Here is a 22,451-nt window from a genome sequence, read left to right on the forward strand (position 1 = left end):
TGTTTACTGCTATATATGACTACAAGGATCAATTGTTCATATGTGCTCAGATGAAGGAAGTTCCCCAGCGATAGGAGCACTCACTCTCATCATTATATTTATTCCTGGACTTTCAATTCTTACCTGAAACTATGATTCCTCTGTTTTTTTGGACATTATTACAAATAAAACAAGGCAAGTTTTTTCTATTACAAATTTTACCTGTTACCTCGAAAGCAATGACAAATAATTACCTCTAAATTTGACTTGACAATCTCCTGCTGCTACCTATTTGTTAAAACAAGTATACTATACAGAAAGGCTGACTAAAACTGAACCATATTTTTAGAAGATTAATGTTATTTTCTCTTTTTCATTACAAATATAGAATTATTCAATTAGAGACAAAGAAAGCAAATTGGGTCCCCTCAGAAATTCACTTTGTCTTATAAGAGTCACAGTGCTTACAGAAGTGACTATTGATTTTGGAAATTGAAGAAATGCAATAAAGAAGAAAAATTTAAATGATATATCTTAGAAAATATTTATAATCTAGGCAACCACTAAATCAGGTAAATTAAATAAAAATCTGTAATGAGTTTTAGTAAAATGATGTAGATTTTTAAAATGGCCCTCAATTATTTTAAAATTATACTAAAATGTTTAGATAACCAAGTTTGCTATTCAAGCCCCCACCACCACCATTTCTGTGTTCCTATGATTTAACACTTACCACAAAAAAAGGATACTAGGAAAAGATAATAGAAGACACAATAAATTTATTACAAAATTGTCCCAAACTCTACAATTCAATAAAATAGCTACTTTGATGGAAAGTATAAATTTTAGAACAATGCATCTTAACAGGAAAAAATATATATAAAGAATTTTCCACACATACTTAAGCAGTATAAGTTAACAGGAAAGTAATTTTCAATTACGTAAACTTATTGCATCTTAAACTACTAATGTCTTCTTGGATTTGCCACATTTCAACAAGGGCAAACATTCTCATCTTTTCTCTGCCAAAATAAATCAACAGTTTCCAAATATACTGCTTCATAAAGGCTTGTTCTACAAGAACTGTGAAGACAATCACTTATTTTTCAATCACTTAAAAAGCATAGTGGAAAAGTGTAAGATAAAATTCTTACAGCTAATTTATGAACATGTAAAGGCATTTGAAGAATGGTGCAACCATCAGTTACTGGTTGGATAAATATGATTTTAAAAAAGGAAGCCATAGCCTGGTGGGCATGGCTCAGTGGTTGAGTGTCGACTTATGAACTAGAGGTCACAGTTTTATTCCAGGTCAGGGCACATGCCCAGGTTGCGGGCTCCATCCCCAGTGTGAGGTGTGTAGGAGGTAGCCAATCAGTGATTCTCTCTCATCATTGATGTTTCTATCTCACTCTCCCTCCACATTCCTCTCTGAAATCAATAAAAATATTTTAAAAAAATAAAAGGGAAGCCATATGTAGTGAGAAATATTTACCTTAATGTTGTTATTTTTCAATGAAATCAGACTGAGAGTTTATTATGGCAAATGCCAAACAAAACTCAACTTAAACTTTTAAACTTCAAAATTTATTTATTAAACTTGATAATTTAAAATTTAAAAAGTTACATTAAAATCGAACATTTAGATTAGCAGATCACTGGCAACTTTTCGTAAAAAAAAAAAAATTAGTTCTACAGGTTATAAATCGCCCTTTTCTGTTTCAAAGAATTACATATGATCAGGAAGAAAAATAACAGCATAGGTAGGCTACCTAATATGTATATTATAAATAATAAACATAACAAAAAGTATATGGAATGCTTATGTAATACTTGTTAGTTTTTTTCATGCACTGCAATGTGAGGAATTATTACTTTACCAGAGGGTTTCAATGTTCTAAATTAACATATTTCAACGGGATATCTTTAAGATAATTATATGCAGGCTAATATTAACATTCCCTACTAACTAGAATTTTTATAATTAAATTTTCTTATCAAAAGTTTATACTAAATCCTTGGCACATGAATTTGGCATTCAGGCTACAACTAATTTATGTGATTATCCTTAAAAGTACATAATATCTAGTGACTGATCACTTTGCTGATGAAGAAACTGGAATCATGTTTCGCAAGTGTGCCGGGTCTGACATGCAGGGCAAGAGTGAGCCAAGTCAACCACTTAGCATTTACATCGCAATTTTGTTTTGCTAAATTATACTTTAAAATTGAAGTCAGTAATAAATGGTCATTTGGAGAAAAATAAAACTTTAATAAAAATGAACAAATGAGCCCTAGCCTGTTTGGCTAAGTGGATAGCGTTGGCCTGCAGACTGAAGGGTCCCAGGTTCGATTCTGGCCAAGGGCACATGCCTGGGTTGTGGGCTTGATCCCCAGTGCGGGGCATGCAGGAGCAGCTGATCAATGATTCTCTCTCATCATTGATGTTTCTATCTCTCTATCCCTCTCCCTTCCCCTCTGAAATCAATAAAAATATATTAAAAAAATAAAAAAAATGAACAAATGATAATTTGGGATTCGAAAGTTTACATAGAAACAAAGTAACTTGCAATACAAACATAAATTTCAAAAGAGGAAAAGCCAATACTTGCATTTTCTATCTGTAGTCATTTAAAAGTCTCAGAAATACTTGTCACACGTAGCAAAGATCAACTAACATTATAATTTAGTCTCAACTATATTATATAGAGCAAGGATAGCAACCTTTTCCTGTAAGGGGTGAGATAGCATTTTAGGCTTTGCCATGTGTTCTCTGTCACGCTACTAACCTGCCTTTGTAACACAAAAACAGCTAATAAACACATGAACAGGTGTGGTTGCCTTCCAATAAAACTTCATTTACAAAAACAGGTGGAAGCTGAACTTGCACCACAGGTCCTTACTTTGCTGACCCCTGATATAGAGTATTGAAAAACGAGGCCAGGTTTGTATGATAATACACTTTAAGTGCCAATTCAGTATATTTGACTTTTTTTTTTTTTTGAACTGGATCATTCAATGTCTAGTTAAAGATTAATCATAAGAAAAGTGGTTTCAGAAAGTTAAATTCAGTCCTACAATAAGTATATAACTGACTTTATCAGTCAAAAGAAAACATAAAAATTAGACAAAAAATAGACCGTTAGGGGAAAAAAACTATAAAACAGCTATATATGGCTTTACTTTTCTATATAAAATGTCTTTTGAAGTTTAAGGCTTACCTGCAGCATGTACAAAACATAAAGCTTTACTGGTTTAATTAAGACTTAAAATAATAATGTTATATGAAGTATAGCTGAGAAACTACAAATTATAAATCATTATTATGAGGTTTACAATTGCACACAAGAATCTCAACCTTCTGTAAACTCTTAATTATGCCTATAACATTCTAACTAGACATAGACATGATAATTAGTAAGAATTTTGCTGAAGTAAATGTCCACGGGCTCAAGTTTCAATTGATTTCCTATACCATGCAAATTCTGACTGACAGCCTTGCACTCTAAGTGAAAAGACCCATGCAGAAAATGTCACATTTCTTGATTTATCCCTAAATCACTCAATATTATGTCTTTCATTTCTGAACCTATAATCATTCTCCTTGTTCAATGGAAAGAACCTCACATGCTAAAAGACCGAATAAGAAAATTCAAAATTCTTTTTATCAGTCTCATTTTACACATTACCACTCTTAATAAAGAATATACCAAGAATAACAGAGACACAAGATACCATAATCTCAAAAGTTGCAATATACATATGCAAACATGGTTTTTTTTCCTATTTTTTAGATAAAAGTAAAAATGAAAAGAAAGCACTTAACATTCAAGGGGTAAGGAAAGGCAGAGAAGTGGCAGAATAATAAAACAAAACACATTTGGCATTAAAGATACAGTGATCAGAAGTGGTAGGAGAAGAGAAAAAAGATGACAGAAGGAATTTGAAGATTATAAGAAGCAAAAAATAGGAATTAAAAAAGAGATGTGAAATAATTTATAATTTCAACCTATACTCAATACCTCCGAATGTGCCTCCGTCAAGCAAAGCTCAGTTAAAAACAGGTTCTATCTTAAGAAGGATTTCATTTAAATGCACTATTGAACGCTCAGAACCTACATGCTTCAGCTAAGTAGAAAGGAACCTGTACAGTGCCATTTAAAACTGTGCTGATAGATTAGCCTTTGTTGTTGTTCTTCCTTCTTATTTATGGTTTTTCCTAATGTATTTCTACATTATAATTCATTAAGAAATTACTATAAACTGATCCTAGGAAGCAATAATTCCTCATATTAGTTAATATTATTTTAAGTATTTATGTAATTATTTACTTAATGTCTTCTTCCTAAACTGGGACTATAATGCTATGCACTCAGCAAACAGAACTGAACCTGACACACAGTATATATTTGATAAATATTTATTAAATAGATTAATTAACTTGGGATTGAGTGTTCTCCTGTTCTCCTTTACCCATTTCTCCCTTATTATGAATGCTACAAGAACAAAATAAAAAAGACTCAGCCTTAAGGTAATAAAAACTATAAAAATATACATGGTGGGGCAAAAGTAGGGTTATAGTTGTTTAAGTGGAAAAATAATACAATAATTAAATATTAACACAAGAATAAACTCTGTTTCGCATACTCACAACTGTAAACCTACTTTTGCCCCACCCTACATTTCCTAGCTCTTTCTTCTGATTGGGCCTAGAAGCAGTCACACCCAGCAACAATGAGCACATCTGGCATCCAGATCTTGGTTTCTAATACCACTTTCCAATAAAAGGAATTGGGGTTCCTTTGAGGAGTGGATGATTCCGGGATGGGAGTGGCACATTTCTAGACCCGAAGCATCTTAAAGTGCCAGAAAAGAGAAGTTACAAAAGAAGGACATCGACAACAGAACTATGAAGAAGTCAAGAAAGTAAGTGTACTCAGTGTTGCGTATTTCTTTTTTTCTTCTTCTTGTGTTTGTGTGTGTGTGTGTGTGTGTGTGTGTGTGTGTGTGTGTGTGTGGTAGCTGCTATTCCTGACATGCAAACTACTACAGCATGCCAGAAGTCTGAGAAGACTATGGAGATATGGAATTTACAACTGTAACACAAAAGAATCAGTAACATTTCTGAATATGTAATCACCACATAATGCATACACTTTATAAATGCCTCTAATGTCATATAGTTTTAAATGTGTACATACAGTTTTAGAGACATTTCCATATGGTTGGCTCGTGCGATTGCTTCATCTCTCTCCTCATTGGCTATTTGTAGTCGAGACATAATAGCTTCATCACGTTCCCTCTGTGCAAAATACACCTCTTCAACCAGAGCTACCAAAAAATATCATCCAAAATTAATTAGAGAAAATAAAGGAGAAATGCATACTTTTAACAAAAATAATTTTCTTTTATTCACCTGAATTGGTATCAATTAATCACTTGACAAAAATTATTTTTAAAAGCTACTGTAAAATTGAGTTACCATTTCACACCCATAAAATAAAAAATTAAAAGGTCAAATAATAACAAATATTGTGATCTTGTGAAATAAAAATAATTCTCACATATAATTTTGCAATTGTCAAGAAGAATTTGACAATATTTATTACAGTTGAAGATGTCTGTAGCCTATAACCTGGCAAATCTCCTCTTTGGTTACAGAAATTCTTGCACATAAGCACAGTGAAACATGTATAAAAATGCTTACCGTAGCATTCATTATATAACAGCAAAACCAGAAATAACTCAAATGTCCAGCAACAGGAGAGAGAATAAATAACTCACTTTATATTCAAAATGGGAATGCTATCCAGCCTTTAAAATGAATTAACTATGGACAAATCTCAAAAATGAAATTTTGACAAAACCAGCAAGTTGCAAAGGAAGACAACTCCACCTATTATTTATGGATAGACACAATTATAAAAAATATTAAAATAAGCATGGAAACAACAAACACCAAAGTCAGGAGGGTAGATAGATAGATAGAATAACAGATGGTAATAAAGGTTTTCAAGGAAAGTAAGGGTATGTAAAAGAGTATTTTGACAGATGGGGAATAAACTAAGCAGTTTGTCAATTGCTTTTTAAAAAATTAAACATACAGCTATGACCATAAGATTCAGCTATTCCATTCATAGGTATTTTATAAATGCTAAGGTATTTTTCCAAAATTAAAGTATTACTGAATGATAATTTTAACACCTATTAGCTTTTATGTAAAATTTTATTATGAAAAACATGATTCTTTCTAGAATTCTGTACTTTCAAAGGATCAATATGCAACTCTCAAACATTTTTAGTAAAGAAAACTTAATTGTAAACACTGAGCTTTTCCAAGGTGGATGACTATTACAAAGTTCACTAGAAAATCAATATAGCATTTTAGCTGGAATTTGCTCATTAAACACCCACAGCTCTACTGCAAATTATGATGGAATGAATAAAGCAAATACGCATGCTTCTTTCTTTTTATTAAATGTAAAATCTACTGTTAATTGCATCTCGTATGTCATACAAACTTTTGTCCTTAACTATTAAATAGAAGCCTTAACAAAAGTCATTAGAGATTCTCTTTCTTTGACTTGAATAAATTTCAATATTTGTTCAGTAAAGGTTCACAGCAGTTAAATCACATTAACAAATATTATTAGCTACTATGTAAGCCAACCAAGTAAAATACTTATATTGTAGGTAAAACAAATCACTGGGTGTTTACAATAATATTTGGATATCTCCATTTTTAAACATGGTTATCAAATATTGTATAATTCTTAGTCAAACTCAAAAGAGATTCATCGAGAGGATCACCCCACCACCACCACCACCCACCACCAAATTCTCAAATTTGTTTAGTAAGCTAATTGTTTTCTAATATGGGCAAAAGTAAATATGAAGAGGCTAAACCATACTAAGTATGAGTTTATTGAGTCAAGACAGAGTACATATTTTCTTAGTAGAACCCAAGTCTATTGACAAACCCATATTGTACACTTCTCAAACTACTTTTAAAATACAGTAAGAGACAGTATATTGGAAAACATTCTAGTTTAAACATTGGATCATGATCCCCTAAATAATATAATTTGGAGGATAGACATTGCCCAGGAAAAAGAATCTGTTTGTTAACATCCTCAAAGTAGTTATGTAAACAGAAAAGGCTGAACATAAAGAGAGGGGAAAAGAAATAATTAGGATTTGAATTTGAGACATATAAAATAATCATCAATTACAATTCATGTTCCAAAATTCTAAGAACAAATTCTAAGCATAGATGATAGCTTTGTAAAAGACAGGTCTTTACTAAACATGAAAGAATGTCCCATGGCTGAACAGCTAACCATTACTACCTTTGCATGAGGTTAAGTAGATTCCTTGCAAATATGATAGTGTTTTATGAAACCACCAATATATATTCCAGAACCACAAATATCACACTAGGTTTTTTAATTTTCTTGAAAAGTATATTGTCTCTCTCTTTGTATAAAGTGGATGTGAATTTAAAGACAAATGGTAAATGCCCCACATCAGTAGAAAATTAACCAACCTACTTCATGTAGCTTGATGCTTCCTTTTTTTTGCATTGCAATGCTGGATTCAACTTTTTACTTCAGAGCTTCTTTTAAAGAAGAAACTATTATGTTTTTCTAAAATTGAATTAGAATGTTCAGTATTTTATATGATTATTTCATAAATAACCTCTTCTGATTAAAGAGTCATACAGGCTCATTGTATAAATGCAGAGACAGAAATATTTTACATAGTTTGTAACATTCTGTATATATTTAAAATAAACAGAGTATGTTCCTATATTTTTCAGTAATCTTCAAAATATAAAACATTTTATATTCGCCCTAAGCGGTTTGGCTCAATGGATAGAGCGTCGGTCTGTGGACTCAAGGTTCCCAGGTTCGATTCCAGTCAAGGATATATACCTTGGTTGCGGGCACATCCCCAGTAGGGGGTGTGCAGGAGGCAGCTGATCAATGTTTCTCTCTCATTGATGTTTCTAACTCTCTATCCCTCTCCCTTCCTCTCTGTAAAAAATCAATAAAATATATATATTTTTAAAAATAAAAAAACCAAACATTTTATATTGTACACGAAATTTTATCATTTGGACATGCCATATTTCATTAAACTAAGATGCTCCTAATATAAGATTTTAAATTGTTCTAAGTTATTCACTATATAAACAACACTGTAATGAACATCTTTGAACATAAATCCTTATGTATGAACTTAGCTAATTACTTAGGAAAATTCCTAGAAGTACAATTACTACATTAAAAGTTGGCATTTTAGGAGAAACCAAGATGGTGGCATAGGTAAACACCTGAAATTGCTGTCTCGCACAACCACTTCAAAAATACAACTAAAAGACAAAACGGACATCATCCTGAAACACAAAGGCTGGCCGGCTGGAAATTCTACAGCTAGAAGGAAAGAGAAAAGCACACTGAGACTCAGAGGAGGTGTGGAAGTAAAGTGCAGAGGTACGGAGGCACATGTGGAAAGGGCGGGCAACTGATGACATGGCTGTCTCTTTTAATCGGGAGGGAGACACAAGCTCCCGACATCTCTGAACTCCAGGGCGAGTCTCTGGGGACCCAGACTCATACTGGGAGAAACTGGATTGTTTGGCACTGGTTGGAACTCGAGGGCGGCTGTCTCTCAGAGGTGCTTGCAGCGATTACTGAGACACTGAGATGTGGGGCCTCTTAGGGTAGGACTGAGGATCTGCCATAGCTGTTTACTCCGCCCTGTTGATCCCCTGAGATCCTGCCCCACCAAAGCTGTTGCATATGAAAGGCCTGGCCCTTCCCAATCTGAAAATTACCTAACAAACTGCAGCTGGGTGAGAGAGACCCAGAACTTCCAAGAGAAGGCCCAAGGCCCCACAGCAGCTTGCATTGCTTCACAGCTGGGCCTCATCTGGGCACCTCCAAACCCCAAACAAAGGAGAGGAATCTGCAGATCTCTCCACAGCTCCTGCTGGGTAGCCTCAGGCAGAGGCTAAATTAGCACCTCCTTTGATCCAAGAGCCAGTGTACCCAGTGGTCAGAGTGGGACCATCCAATTACATCTCCTCAGATCCATAAGGGACACACTCAGGGGGCAGACACAGTGCGCACCAAAGCCCCACTGAAGCAAGTCTTGCCCCATAAGGTGTCTCCAGCACATAAGTTCTCCCACTGTAGACACAGCTGATTCTCACAGCCAATTGGCCTGGAGATCAATTCCTCCCAGTGATACCTACAACAATCAAGGTTTAACTACAACAAGACTGTGCACAAAGCCCACAAAGGGGTGCACCAAGAGTGTCCACCTCAGGTAATTGGGGAGGCTGAGCCACTGGGTCCTATAGGACTCCTAGCACAGAAAGCCACTCTATCAACACAGGGAAGCATAAAAAAATGGTGAGACAAAGAAACAGGTCACAAACGACAGAAATGGAAGAAAGCAAATACTGGATATAGAGTTCAAAACCACGGTTATAAGGTTTTTCAATAATTCTTTAGAAACCTCCGATAAATTTAGTAAGACCCTCAAAAATTCTAGTGAAACTGCCGATAAACTTAGTGAGACCCTCAAGGAATCTAGTGAGACCCTCGAGGGGATAAAAAAGGACCAACTAGAAATTAAGCATACACTGTCTGAAATAAAGAATATTATACAAAGTTCCAACAGCAGACTAGAGGATTGCAGGAATCAAGTCAAAGATTTGAAATACAAGGAAGCAAAAAACACCCAACCGGAAAAGCAAAAAGAAAAAATAATTTCAAAAATATGAAGATAGTGTAAGGAGCCTCTGGGACAACTTCAGGCATACAAATATCTAAATTATGGGGGTGCCAGAAGAAGAGAGAGCAAGATATTGAATACCTACTTGAAGAAATAATGACAGAAAACTTCCCCTACCTGGTGAAAGAAATAGATTTACAAGTCCAGGAAGCACAGAGAACCCCAAACAAAAGGAATCCAAAGAGGACCACATCAAGACACATCATAATTAAAATGCCAAGAGCAAAAGACAAAGAGAGAATCTTAAAAGCAGCAAGAGAAAAACAGTCAGTTACATACAAGGGAGTACCCATACAACTGTCAGCTGATTTCTCAACAGAAACTATGCAGGCCAGAAGGGAGTGGCAACAAATATTCAAAGTGATGAATACCAAGAACCTACAACCAAGATTACTTTACCCAGCAAAGCTATCATTCAGAATTGAAGGTCAGGTAAAGAGCTTCACGGATAAGAAAAAGCTAAAGGAGTTCATCACCACCAAACCAGTATTATATGAAATGCTGAAAGGTATCCTTTAAGAAGAGGAAGAAGAAGAAAAAGGTAAAGATACAAATTATGAACAACAAATACACATCCATCAACAAGTGAATCTAAAAATCAAGTGAATAAATAATCTGATGAACAGAATAAACTGGTGAATATAACAGAATCAGGGGCATAGAAAGGGAGTGGAATGACTACTCTTGGGGCGAGGGAAGGGGTTTGGGGGGTGGGAGAAGAGACTGGACAAAAATCGTACACCTATGGATGAGGACAGAGGGAAGAGGTTGGGGTAAGGGCAGAGGGTGGAGGGGAGCTATGAGGGGAAAAAAGAGGAACAACTGTAATAATCTGAACAATAAAGATTTAATTGAAAAAAAATTCAGCATTTTAGCTCCTGACATATGCTTTAAATTTTTCTTTTGTGAAGTTCCTATAAATTTATAATTCCTTACTTATTGTTGATAGGTCTGTGACTTTAAGAAAAATGATGGATAAGAACAGAAATTTTATCATAAGTTAAATGATATAAACAAGCGTTAAGTTCCTGTGACAACTCATCAATGGTGTAGCAAAATGTTATCAAGGACCTGCTATACTTACCAATGGTATAGGAATTGATAACGATTAGAAAATTACACAAAACATGTTTTAGTAGAAAAACTATAAGACAAGGACGTGTGTGTGTTGTTTTGTTTTGTTTTTACAAAATCCCCACTTACTACATACAAGTATTTAGTACATATAACTAAAGACTATATAAGAATACTTTCTAAAATACGGTTTACATTTGAACATTTAATACATCACAGAACTAGAATCTGTAATACTTTAAACAATGAAGATAAAACTACAATTTTAATGTGAAAGAACCTTATCCCTGAATTATCATAATTAGTATTATTTTATACACTTTTGAGATACAATTTTAAGAAATATTTAAATTACTTTCTGTACATAATATCTACTTTAAGTAGATACCAATTTGAAAATTCTGTGAAATATTATTGCTACCTAAACTTTTTAGAATTAAACATATAGAAAAAAGCTTAAGAAAATATTATCTGAAAGTTTTCTGTTACTTTTCTGTTTTAAATACCCTAATAATTTGATATGCTCTAAAATGCTTTCATTCTAAATTCCACAGTATGCCACACATAATAAAATATTGCCAGTTGATGGTTATTGTTATGCATACTGGTTTCTGTTTCCTCAACGCTTATTTTGTTTCCTCCAGAAAACACAAACTCTTTTAGGGAGAGAGGTTACAACATTGGCCATAATCTACTTTCAAGTATTATTTGTCCTGGCACTCATTGTAATTAATCCTGATTCATACCCTGGGATTCTGTAGCCAAAGATAATATAATCAACCTTTATCTATCAATATTTCTAACTAAGTGTATTTCGAAGAGAATGGGCCTTTTTGTTTTCATCTGAAACGACTGGTCATATTCTTGAAATCCTTTTTCCTTCCAAAATAAAACATGCAGATATATAAATGTATATGTAATTTACATTTATAACTTAATTATAATTTAATATTTTTAAGGCATTTAAGTGTAAGATTAATGGTTTTCACATTTTACTTATGCCCATTATATACACAGAAAAATGACATTCCAATGTGTGTTAATTCTTAGAAGTACATATTATGTTATTTTCCATTCTCCTGATATGCAGAACTAATTAATTCTTGTTCTTCTTCATCATTAGATCATCAACATCATGGGAGATACGGTATAGGTAAACAAATTTTTTACAAGAGAACAATGTAAATATTTTCTATTACACAACAATATTTATTTTTCCATGTTAATTAGTTGGGGTGTCTGAATATATTTTATATAAGGGTAGATTACCTATGTATACTTTTAACATTTACATGTTAACCTAGATAGAAAAACTTAAGCTATTACATTCTGTGCAATAAGAAGAGCTTGACAGTATTTTTCTATTTATAAAATATCATTCTAAATTTGAGCATGGAGAAAATCTATTTTTTTTTAAAAAAAAAAAAGCAGATTAAATGCTTGCATAAACAATAATGTAAGTTAAGCAAATTATGTAACCACTGAATTATATGTAAAATGTAACTAAGATATCAATGATAGATAGATAGATAGATAGATAGATAGATAGATAGATAAGATAGATAGATAGACAGACTTATAAACATAAGACTTAGGAACTAAGGAGTTCTTTTGGCTAAAACCCAATATTGGCCTTATTTCAGTTTAATTGGAAGGGGATCTCAAATTCATCTTCTCCATGAGATATCAGGAACCTGGATTTATCTTTGTACCAAAGGTTAATAAGAAATGTGTCTGCAAAAGTCAAACAGCATTAAATACTAAAAACTGATTATTATTCTACAGGAGTTGTTCTGTCATTCATAATCTCTCCATGCTCCAACCTTCCACAGCTAATCTTTAATGGATGACATGCAAGAAAGAAAAATAACTAACATATAAAGCAGAGACTCTAATGTGCGCATTTAAAAAGTAAAATAAGGCTTTTAAAGAAACACAAATATTTTAAATATCACAAAAATAATTTATCAAAACTAAAGAAATACTCTTTTGTGTAAAATTTAAACAGCATCTGTATACTGTTAATGTAATAGAGGAATAAAAATTAAGAGACATTAAACACTAGACAATGCCCACTGAGACTGTTTAGAAAAAATGAAAGGTTTAATTGAACAATCTTTAAAAGTATGGCCACATCACTGTCCTAAAAGTAAATGAGTGGATGCAAATCAAGCCACACAATACTCTCTTACTATCAAATTCAATTTACGTAAAGCAAATTTTGAAGTGTTTTGTGGCTTAATCATTTTATTTAAATGAGAAGACATGCTTACCTAAAAGACAAAGAGTTCATGTTTCTGCTATGTTTCTCCAAAACATCCTCTAGTATTTGAAGGTCATATATACTAACGAATTTCAAATAATATTATCAACATATATAATTTAATGGGTTAAAACACAGTAAAAAGTCCTAAACAGCTACAATGAGATACATTTTTTTCCCAATGCTAACATATAGGGAACTACCTTTTGTTAAGTAAAAAAGACCGACTTATTATATATTTTTCTCTTATTTTCTTTTTATGTAGAGATTAAAAACATGATTTTCATATTTTCAAACTTTCCAAATAAAATTAAATCTGAAAATCAAGGAAAACTAAAAACTGCAGAGAATAAATAAAATAAAAATATTTTAAAATTATTTTTAAAAAGACATCAATTTTTCCTGAAACAAAACGTACATAAGTAGCTGTGGGACAGTTACTTATATTAGCTACACTTTGAATACGCACCTCTTAGATCAAGAGGTCTTGAGAAAACAAGATAGTGACATCATCATCTTATCATCATAATTTCCATTTAGTGAGCGCCTTCAATGGGTTAAGCATTCATAAGCATTTTCTCACTTAAACGTCGCAGCACCCTATAAATAGGGTTTAGCCAAAGTTTGGGGAGCCTGTAACTTGCACGAGATAAGAGTTTAAAAAAAAAATAGTAAAACAAAGGTCTGAATTGGAAGTGTGAGCATCGAACTGCACCTACTGCAATGCTGTATTATGAGTAAGAAGTGACTGCACACAAAAGAATGTTTGAAATTACACGTCTGTCCATTTGCTGATGTACATTCACTGTCTACCACATTGCCTAGTACATAACGACCCCTCAATAAATATTTCTTGTTTGAATTTTTAAGAAGTTATCACAGTCCCTATACAACGCCCAATAAAAACAGTCAGTGATGATGCCGATGTCAATAAAGAAGGGGAAGGTAAAAAGGCCAACCACTGGAGATTTTTTAAAATATATTTACTGATTTCAGAGAGGAGGGGAGAGGGAGAGACAGATAAAAACATCAATGATGAGAGAGAATCATCGATAGGCTGCCTCCTGCATGCCCGCTACTGGGTATTAAGCCCACAACCTGGGCATGTGCCCTTGGCCAGAATCGAACCGGGGACCCTTCAGTCTGCAGACTGACGCTCTATCTACTGAGCCAAACAGGCTAGGGCAACCATTTGAGATTTTCAAATTCTCAGGAGATCACATTCCAATGATAGAATTCACATCATGTAAAAACCATCAGGGAAACAAAGGAAATGGGCTTCCTGCTATTACAACAGTATACATGAACGTTTATCGTAGGTACACCTTGGACTAAATCCCAAATTTTCTGTATCCCATTTATTTTATTTCAGATTCACATGTAAGTAATATGCACTAGTGCTAATAAATACATATATCTCAACAGTAATTATTCTCATCATCTAATCCTTTGTTTCCAATTTTTTCTTTCACTTTTCCATTAATAAACAGTGAACCATTAATTTTAATTAAAAGCTAAATAGAAAAAATATTTTCAAAACTTTTTACATTATCAAAAGTTTAAGAATTTCATAAAGATAAAAATAATCAAATATTAATATTAGCTATAACTTACTGAGTATATCCTAGGTATTTTTATATATTCTCTCTAATCCTTAAAATAATCTGGGAAATTAATTAGTATTCACATTTTACATGGGACAGAGTAAATTCCGGACAGAATATAATAATTTGTCCAAAGTCAACCCTTATTAAGTCAAAGCTGTGATCAAAACTTGGGTCAATCTGATTCCAAGGCTTTTGGTCTTTCCATTACTTCATTCTGCCTCACACAGAACTGGGCACTTTTTGTTTTATGTGGTTCTGACTATACCAGATTCTTATTCTTAGAAATTATACAATCAGCTGGGAAGACAAGATGATTAATATGTACATAAGTTACACATAAAGACACAAAAATAAATAAGGGGCAAATCTGAAACGGAAGAAAAATGGCATAGGTAGGATGCCGGGAGCCGGTCCATGCTTGCTGTTTCAAGGGACCTGGCATATATGGCATACTGTTCTTAATATGTTTGCTCACCTTCTTGGCACTATGTGTTTTAACCAAGGTCTCTGAGAAAGGTTGTTTCCCCAGGTAGGGATTTTCCCCTGAAGTTAGGGAGGGAATAAAACCTCTTAACTAAGTGCCAGGCGGGTAATTAATCACTTTAAATACGAACAATCATGCTTAAGCTACATAATCTCCCTGGAATGGAGATAAGAAACCCCCTAACCTTTGGAATAGAGATTGATAGGATTGGAATCAACTGGTATAAATACAGATGTAAGAAGACAGAACTTAGAAGACAGAACCAAGAAGACAGAACCTACACAGACAGAAGAACTTCGCTGGAGAGAACATGGCAAAAGATCCTGGACTGAACCTGACTACAGAAATTGGCAAGAGAACCTGACTAGAACCTGGTGACTGAACCTGGCTGGAAAACCTGGACAGAACCTGGCTGAAGAACCTAGCGAGGGAACATGGCTACAGAACCTGGCTGGAGAACCTGGAGAACCTAGCAAGAGCACATGGACACAGAACCTGGCTGGAGATCCTAAGCAGAACTTCGCTGGAGATCCAGACCAGAACTTGGCTGGAGATCCTGGCTAGAGATCCTGGCTAGGCTGCTGATCAACTGAACGCTGTCTCTGTGTCATTCCTTCTTCGCCGACTCCATCCACACCTTTGGGGACCCCTGGACTGCTGGGGTTGGACTCCGGCAGTAGGATAGCAAAATTTGATCACACGCATCATATGAATTTCATGAAAGTTTGCTTTATGTGTTCTTTATGTATTAAAATTATCCACAGGAATTATTTTAAGATTAGAAATCAAGTAACTTTTTTAAAAATCACATCTTTTAAAGGTAACATTTTCTTCTTCTAATACAAAATCAAATCCATGCTCACTGGAGAAAACCTGCTGTTGACTGAAACATTAATACACCCATTAATACTCCCAAAATCTGCCTTTTTATTGATCTTATTTTTTTATGAGAGAGAGAGAGAGAGAGAGAGAGAGAGAGAGAGAGAGAGAAACATAAAGTAAGAGTGATACTAGATCTGCTGCCTTTTGCATGCCCCCTACGGGGGATCAAGCCTGCAACCAAGGCATGTGCCCTGAAGCTGGGGACTGAACTGGCAACCTTTCCATGTGTGGAATGATGCCCAACCAACTAAGCCACACTGGCCAGGGCTGCCTCTTGTTTTATAAAATATACACATATAGACAGGGTGTCCCCAAAAATGTACACACACACTTTGAATAATTATAAAGGCAGTATTTATTAAAATACATTCCATTTTCAAAATTGAGCTAGCAATTTTTTGGGACACCCTATTCATATATATATATTTGGATTATATGATAAATACAGTCTTCCCCTACTTCTTTTTCTTAATATTGTCATAAACATTTTCTCATCTCATCAAACATTCCTCAGAAATTATTTTAATTACTGCATGTCTCATATAAATGCCCCTTCATTTATTTAACCATTCCCTTATTATTCGATTGATTTTAGTTCTCTTGCTGTCATAACACTCATATGTGAATATCTTTATATATAAGTCTTTATACTTTATATACTGAAATGAAACAACTCCTATTTCCTTGAGTACCTGCATTTTATTAACATTTTATTTGAAATACCTATTGACATATATTTATACTTGTATCCCAGTTGCAATTTCCAATGTGCAGTTCAGGATGTTTCGGCATTTATTTTTTTAATGTGAAATATCTTGACTTTTAAAATATTTACATTTTGCTTAAGTATAATACTTAAATGTATGTGCATATTTGTAATATACTTTACCAAACACACTTTTTATTTCAAATATAAAAATGAGCAGTGATAGAAACAAACATCCACTGATTATTTATTCTTTCATATGACACTAAATAAAACATGTAGCTATAGTCCTATAATGCTCCCCTTTCTATTCAGGTACTGACGTAGTTGTTTTTGTTATGGTGTTTTGCCTTCTGACCTCTCATAGGTAGAAGATAAGCTATTTACAACAGTATGTATGAGAAATTATGAAAAAGTTCATGAGTCTACCAAGGGTTAGTTAATAAATTTCTAGTAGCTTCAAACCAAAGAATTTCTTAAGCAATTCAGATTTTTTATTTCCATATATTATAATAATAATTCTCTCTAATGTCACAATTAAAGTATCTTTACTCTTTTTTCAATAAAATAGAACTGAAACATTAAAAAGTAAAGATACATTCTAAAAATTTATACTTTAAAAACTAAGTGATAGGTCATCTTTTTTTAAAACTAGATTGCTTTGTCCAAAGAAACTATATAGCATTATTATTTTCATCAATTTAGGAGGCTATAAAAACACACTAAACATGTTTAACATTTACTTAAAAATATCATTAATGATAAATGTTTGATTAATAAGAATCATAAGGCAATCAAATTCTTTCCGTTTAATGCATATATGATGCATAGTTTAGCCAAAGGGAACCCTCAAATATATACCAACAAATATTTGAAGCATATAATTAGCTACATTATACGAAAGTTTAAAGAGTAAGTAATTTTGCTTTCTGACTCTTCCCCTCCAAGAGTGCTGCAGACATATTAATTCATAATTTTTGGTCACAACTGCCTAAATCTTATTAAATATCTTCTCTAAGACACATACAAAGTTAAATTATGTTGCAAGCACCTTAAAACAAATGTCCTTCTTGTAATATCTTCCTAGTAAACAGCCAAGAAACTTTCAAATTGTTCTGGATTTATATGAGTCATTTGTTTTTAATATACTTTTAATTTTCCTTAAAATATATTACTCCCCCATTTTCCCACCCTAAAAAATCATGGTAGTTTAACAGAAAAACAATCATCTGGTATTTAGCTGGAGTATTTATTTATAGTCACTTTGCCTATATTTTCATAGTGCTATTTAATTCTACTTTGTACAGTAATATTTTGAAGACAGACTGTATCTGCTAATGTCTCTGATCATAGTTTTTTCATATATGCAACTAAAGTTACAGGTAAGTGGCTTATAAAATATAGTAGCTTCAAACAAGTCACAAAATATAATTATTCCTTAAAATCATTCTAAATTGATATAAAAATGTTAAAATAATCTCTAAAATGCCTCTGCATGTTAACTGCTTTTATTCTATGAAATTTCTCTTTCCTTAATACACTAGAACAGTCTGAGGTAGAGTCACAGTGGCATATATGTGTATATAGATGAGAGATCATAACTATTGACAATCATCTGATCATATCTGTAATATACTACAGGCATATTTAAAAATGTTCTCCTCACAAAGACCTGTAAATAAAGATGGACTACAAAATATATTTAAGGGAGTCATTTATAATCTTAAACTTTGGCAACCTTTCACTTTAATCTCAGAGAAAACATTACCTCTACCATCATCCACATTATCAGATAAAAATTTATTAATTGCACAAAATAGATTTTTAAATGAAATGTAGGTTTCCACTGGCAATGAGTATATGACTGTCTTCATACAAAGGAGAAGTATTTCCTGTCAAAGAGCTAAAACAATAAGTGGTATCTGAACTGCTGGTTGAAAGGTAGAGGCACTGGTAATCATTATTTCCCCTTGTTTGTTCAGGCCCTTCCAACAAAACAAACAACCTTTTTGTGATTGGATTGACATGGTGTTAACAATGCATTTAATGCCCAAATCAGTATGAATACAGGTAAAGCTCTCACTAATACCAGAGCCAGGATGTTAAAGCCACCTATTTTCTAAGCAGCCAAAAAAAGGAGGAAAAAAAAAAAAAAGGACAGAGCTTCCCTCCTTCGGCAAATAGCTAGTATGCTAGGATTCACCAAGCCACATAATACAATAACCTTGTGCATATTTCTTAAGGCTATATGTTACAATTCATCTACCATACCTGCTGTCTTCTCAGCAATTTGAGCTTCTGTTGCTTTCTCATAGAGTTCCAACTTAAGCTTTAGTTCTCTCTGTTCTTTATCTTCTTTAGACAGTTTCTCTTGAAGCTTAAATATATTGGAAAAAAAAAAAACCAGATTCTTATCTGACAAATTTCTTCCACAAATATAATTAAGCCCAAAGTAAAATTCTGGTTTTTTTCTAATATAAATATATTACATTTAATTGCCTAAATGCATAACTTCAGGGATTAAAAAACACACACAATATTTAAGGTTTGAAGATATTTTATAATTACCTATAATGACATAAAAATTATAAAAACATTATGATATACATTTTATTTGTGTGTGTCTTTATGTGTAGGCAAATAAAATTAAAGAGGGAACAATATAAATATTAAAAATATATATGGCAAAAAGCAATCTGATCAATTCTATTGTCTTAAAGGCAAAGACTTGGGAGGGACTATCCTAGATAAATAATGGACAGCACAGCTTTTCAGCTTCTCTAAATATTTTTAATATTTTGAAACAAAATTAATTAGATAATAATCTTAGTATCTGAAACTGATCTCCCTTGGAGAATGCTAGCCCATCATAATCTATTTAAATTGGCACTGGCACCTGATTCATATTGGCATGTAATAAATAACTGCTAAATGAAAGTACAGAAAATATCGCCAGTTCTCATACAGTATCCTTCCAAATGTTTTCTTTTTTTTTAATTCCTCCCTCAGATTTTATCATTTGTGCTGTTTTCCATTACAGATGAGCAACATTCCTAATATCATGCTTCAGTTTGATTAGGTCAACAACTAGAATATTGAAATATTAAAATCAGACAAGTATGAAGAGGTTAAAGAGAACAGAAGGCATACAAAAGTGAACATCCTATATAATAAAAGGCTAATATGCAAATCAACCAAACAGTGGAACAACCAGTCGCTATGACATGCATTGACCACCAGGGAGCAGATGCTTAACACAGGAGCTGCCCCTGGGTGGTCAGTTCGCTCCCAAAAGGGGAACACTGTTCAGCCAGAAGCCGGGATCACAGCTGGCGAGCGCAGTGGTGGTGGTGGGAGCCTCTCCCGCCTCTGTGGCAGCACTAAGGATGTCTGACTGATGGTTACTGGACTGTGAGAGGGTGCAGACCAGGCTGATGGATATCCCTCCACCCGCCCCGCCGAGTGCACAAATTTCATGCACCAGGCCTCTAGTTATTTAATAACATTATTTAATGTTCAAAGGAATGTAACTAGAAACAGAGTCAGAAAAGGTAAAACGTGACATAACAAACTGGATTGGACAAAATACAGCAGTGTAAGATAAGGTAAATTAAGATATTGTCAAACCCTGGTACTTTAAAGTTTAATTACATATATTATTGAGGTAAAATATAGGGCAAAGATATTAATAAAAAAAGAAAAGTAGTGCATTAAATTTCTCATTCTCCAAAATACTGAAATAAAGTTTTACAGCAGTTAAACCTGAGTTGACCTTTTTTTTCATGTATCTACTTAAAGTACCATAGATTTATGAAAAAGGAAGTGATATCACAGGCCAGCAAAGGCAGGCAACCAAAGAAATTGCTGTTTATAGACAATCTCTCAACTCAATCATACCCTGATGACATGATATGGCAACAACCTAAAGCTACTGTTAAAGGATAAAAATACACAGTAAAACTGAACTGTGATGGATAGCAAAATAAGTTTAGAAAATCAACAGTTAAAACACAGTACAATTATCAGGTTTTTCTATATGGTACCTTTTTATGGCTTGCTCTGAGAATGTCCAATTCTGTTTGAAGAAATGCAATAGTCTTGTCTTTATTTAACTCTGAAGTAACTTGACAAGGAATCATACATTCATAGTGCAAATCATTATTTGTATGTTCCATACTGCTGTAATAAAGAAAACTATTTACTAAACAACATACACATATAATTTCTACTATACAGGACCTATAAATTTTACTCTTCAAATGGGGAGAGACAAATTTAATTTTAACAAGAAATAGATAAAGTTACTTAATTTTAAATTTCTCTTGTTATGCACTAAGAAAATCCTATGGATGAAAAGAATAAATATATCAATTTCATAGAGGTGTTACTCTATCAACAGAGAGAGGTAACTCTGTGGAAAGCATTTAGTACCATCTATGGAGACTCATGGTTTTGTGTACTTAAAGAATTCATGTTTTAGGGGCTGTGCGTATTAATTTAATTTGTACTTTTAGTCAGGACTAGATACTTTTTTCACTTTCCTGAAAGTGGGAACAGTAATCATAATTTTCTTTCAATTTGGTTGACAGTGTAATACTTTCATTATTAAATTTAAAGCATATTAAACATGAAAACTTTTTCCTGTAATATTTAACAGTACGCAAAACATCTTTTTTTGACATTTGCAGACTATTTGAGAAGATGTCAATTTATTAGCGAGTAGTATAAAGCAAGGGAGGGGAAAAGCAATGGGCAGTTTTCAATGGCATTATATTTGTGAGCACAGGTACATCTTAGAGTCTCTCGGAAGCAAGCAAGCAGTGAGGCCTGGGACAGCCAGTGCAGCTCTACTTCCCACGTGCATCTTCTGTTGCAACTGTCCTAGATATCTCACATTCCGGCTTTGGCCCAACCTCTACTATTTATTTTTCTCATGTGGTTATAAAATGTTTGTCAACTCTTCACTCATCCCTACCCCTTCTCCCCCAAAAATATGCTCTAATCTGTACTTCAGTAAGAATATAACTCATTGCTAGGTGGCAGGAACATATTAATATTTCTACTGAATAATTTTAAAGCAAACAGAAATAGCTGTTTCCTGTGTAAAATTATGGAGACACTAGAGGCCCGATGCACAAAATTCATGCAAGGGGCTCGGCCCTCGCAGCTGTGGCAGCTTGCCTCAGCCCTCGAAGCCCCAGCTTCATCCAGAAGGTCATCTGGAAGGACATCCAGAAGGTCGTTCCGCTATCCGGTCTAATTAGCATATTCTGCTTTTATTATTATAGATATTCTATAAAATAAAATTTTGTCTGAACTGAAAATATAATTACATCAGTCACTGAGATTTTCTAATATAGTAGTATTTTCATAATACATGACTAATTATGAAAGTACCTTAATCCCATAGATAAAAGTGACAGATGTCACAAATTCAAATCCCTGCATGGGATAGATAGGGAAGGTAAATAAGTAAAAGCTGCAGAATATAAAATAATAAAGATAAATGAAAGTATACAAGGCCTTTCTAAAAGCATTAAAATTCATTTAAATAAAAAATAACGCTAACCAAAACCATATCTCTGGGCTTATTTTGTTCTGGAGCTACTAGGTTTGGGCTCTGATTAAAAAAATGCCATTAATATCAACTCA

The 22,451-nt window shown here is 33.4% G+C and overlaps 1 protein-coding gene across 8 annotated transcripts in view; it reads right to left on the reverse strand.

Annotated features, from left to right (window-relative positions):
• MIPOL1 (mirror-image polydactyly 1) overlaps positions 1–22,451 on the reverse strand; it is a 365,567-nt gene that overhangs the window by 260,946 nt on the left and 82,170 nt on the right. For 6 of the 8 annotated variants that reach the window (XM_036352910.1, XM_036352890.1, XM_036352880.1 and 3 more), the window contains 3 exons: positions 20,843–20,978; positions 19,071–19,176; positions 5,181–5,310 (listed from right to left, as the gene is read on the reverse strand). In XM_036352910.1, the coding sequence (XP_036208803.1) occupies positions 5,181–5,310; positions 19,071–19,176; positions 20,843–20,978 (372 nt within the window). The remainder of the gene's footprint in view (positions 1–5,180; positions 5,311–19,070; positions 19,177–20,842; positions 20,979–22,451) is intronic. The other 2 variants (XM_036352921.1, XM_036352929.1) reach the window with 1 other exon arrangement.

This window comes from Myotis myotis, unplaced genomic scaffold (assembly GCF_014108235.1).
Source record: "Myotis myotis isolate mMyoMyo1 unplaced genomic scaffold, mMyoMyo1.p scaffold_m19_p_1, whole genome shotgun sequence".
In the NCBI taxonomy this organism is placed as follows: domain Eukaryota; kingdom Metazoa; phylum Chordata; class Mammalia; order Chiroptera; family Vespertilionidae; genus Myotis; species Myotis myotis.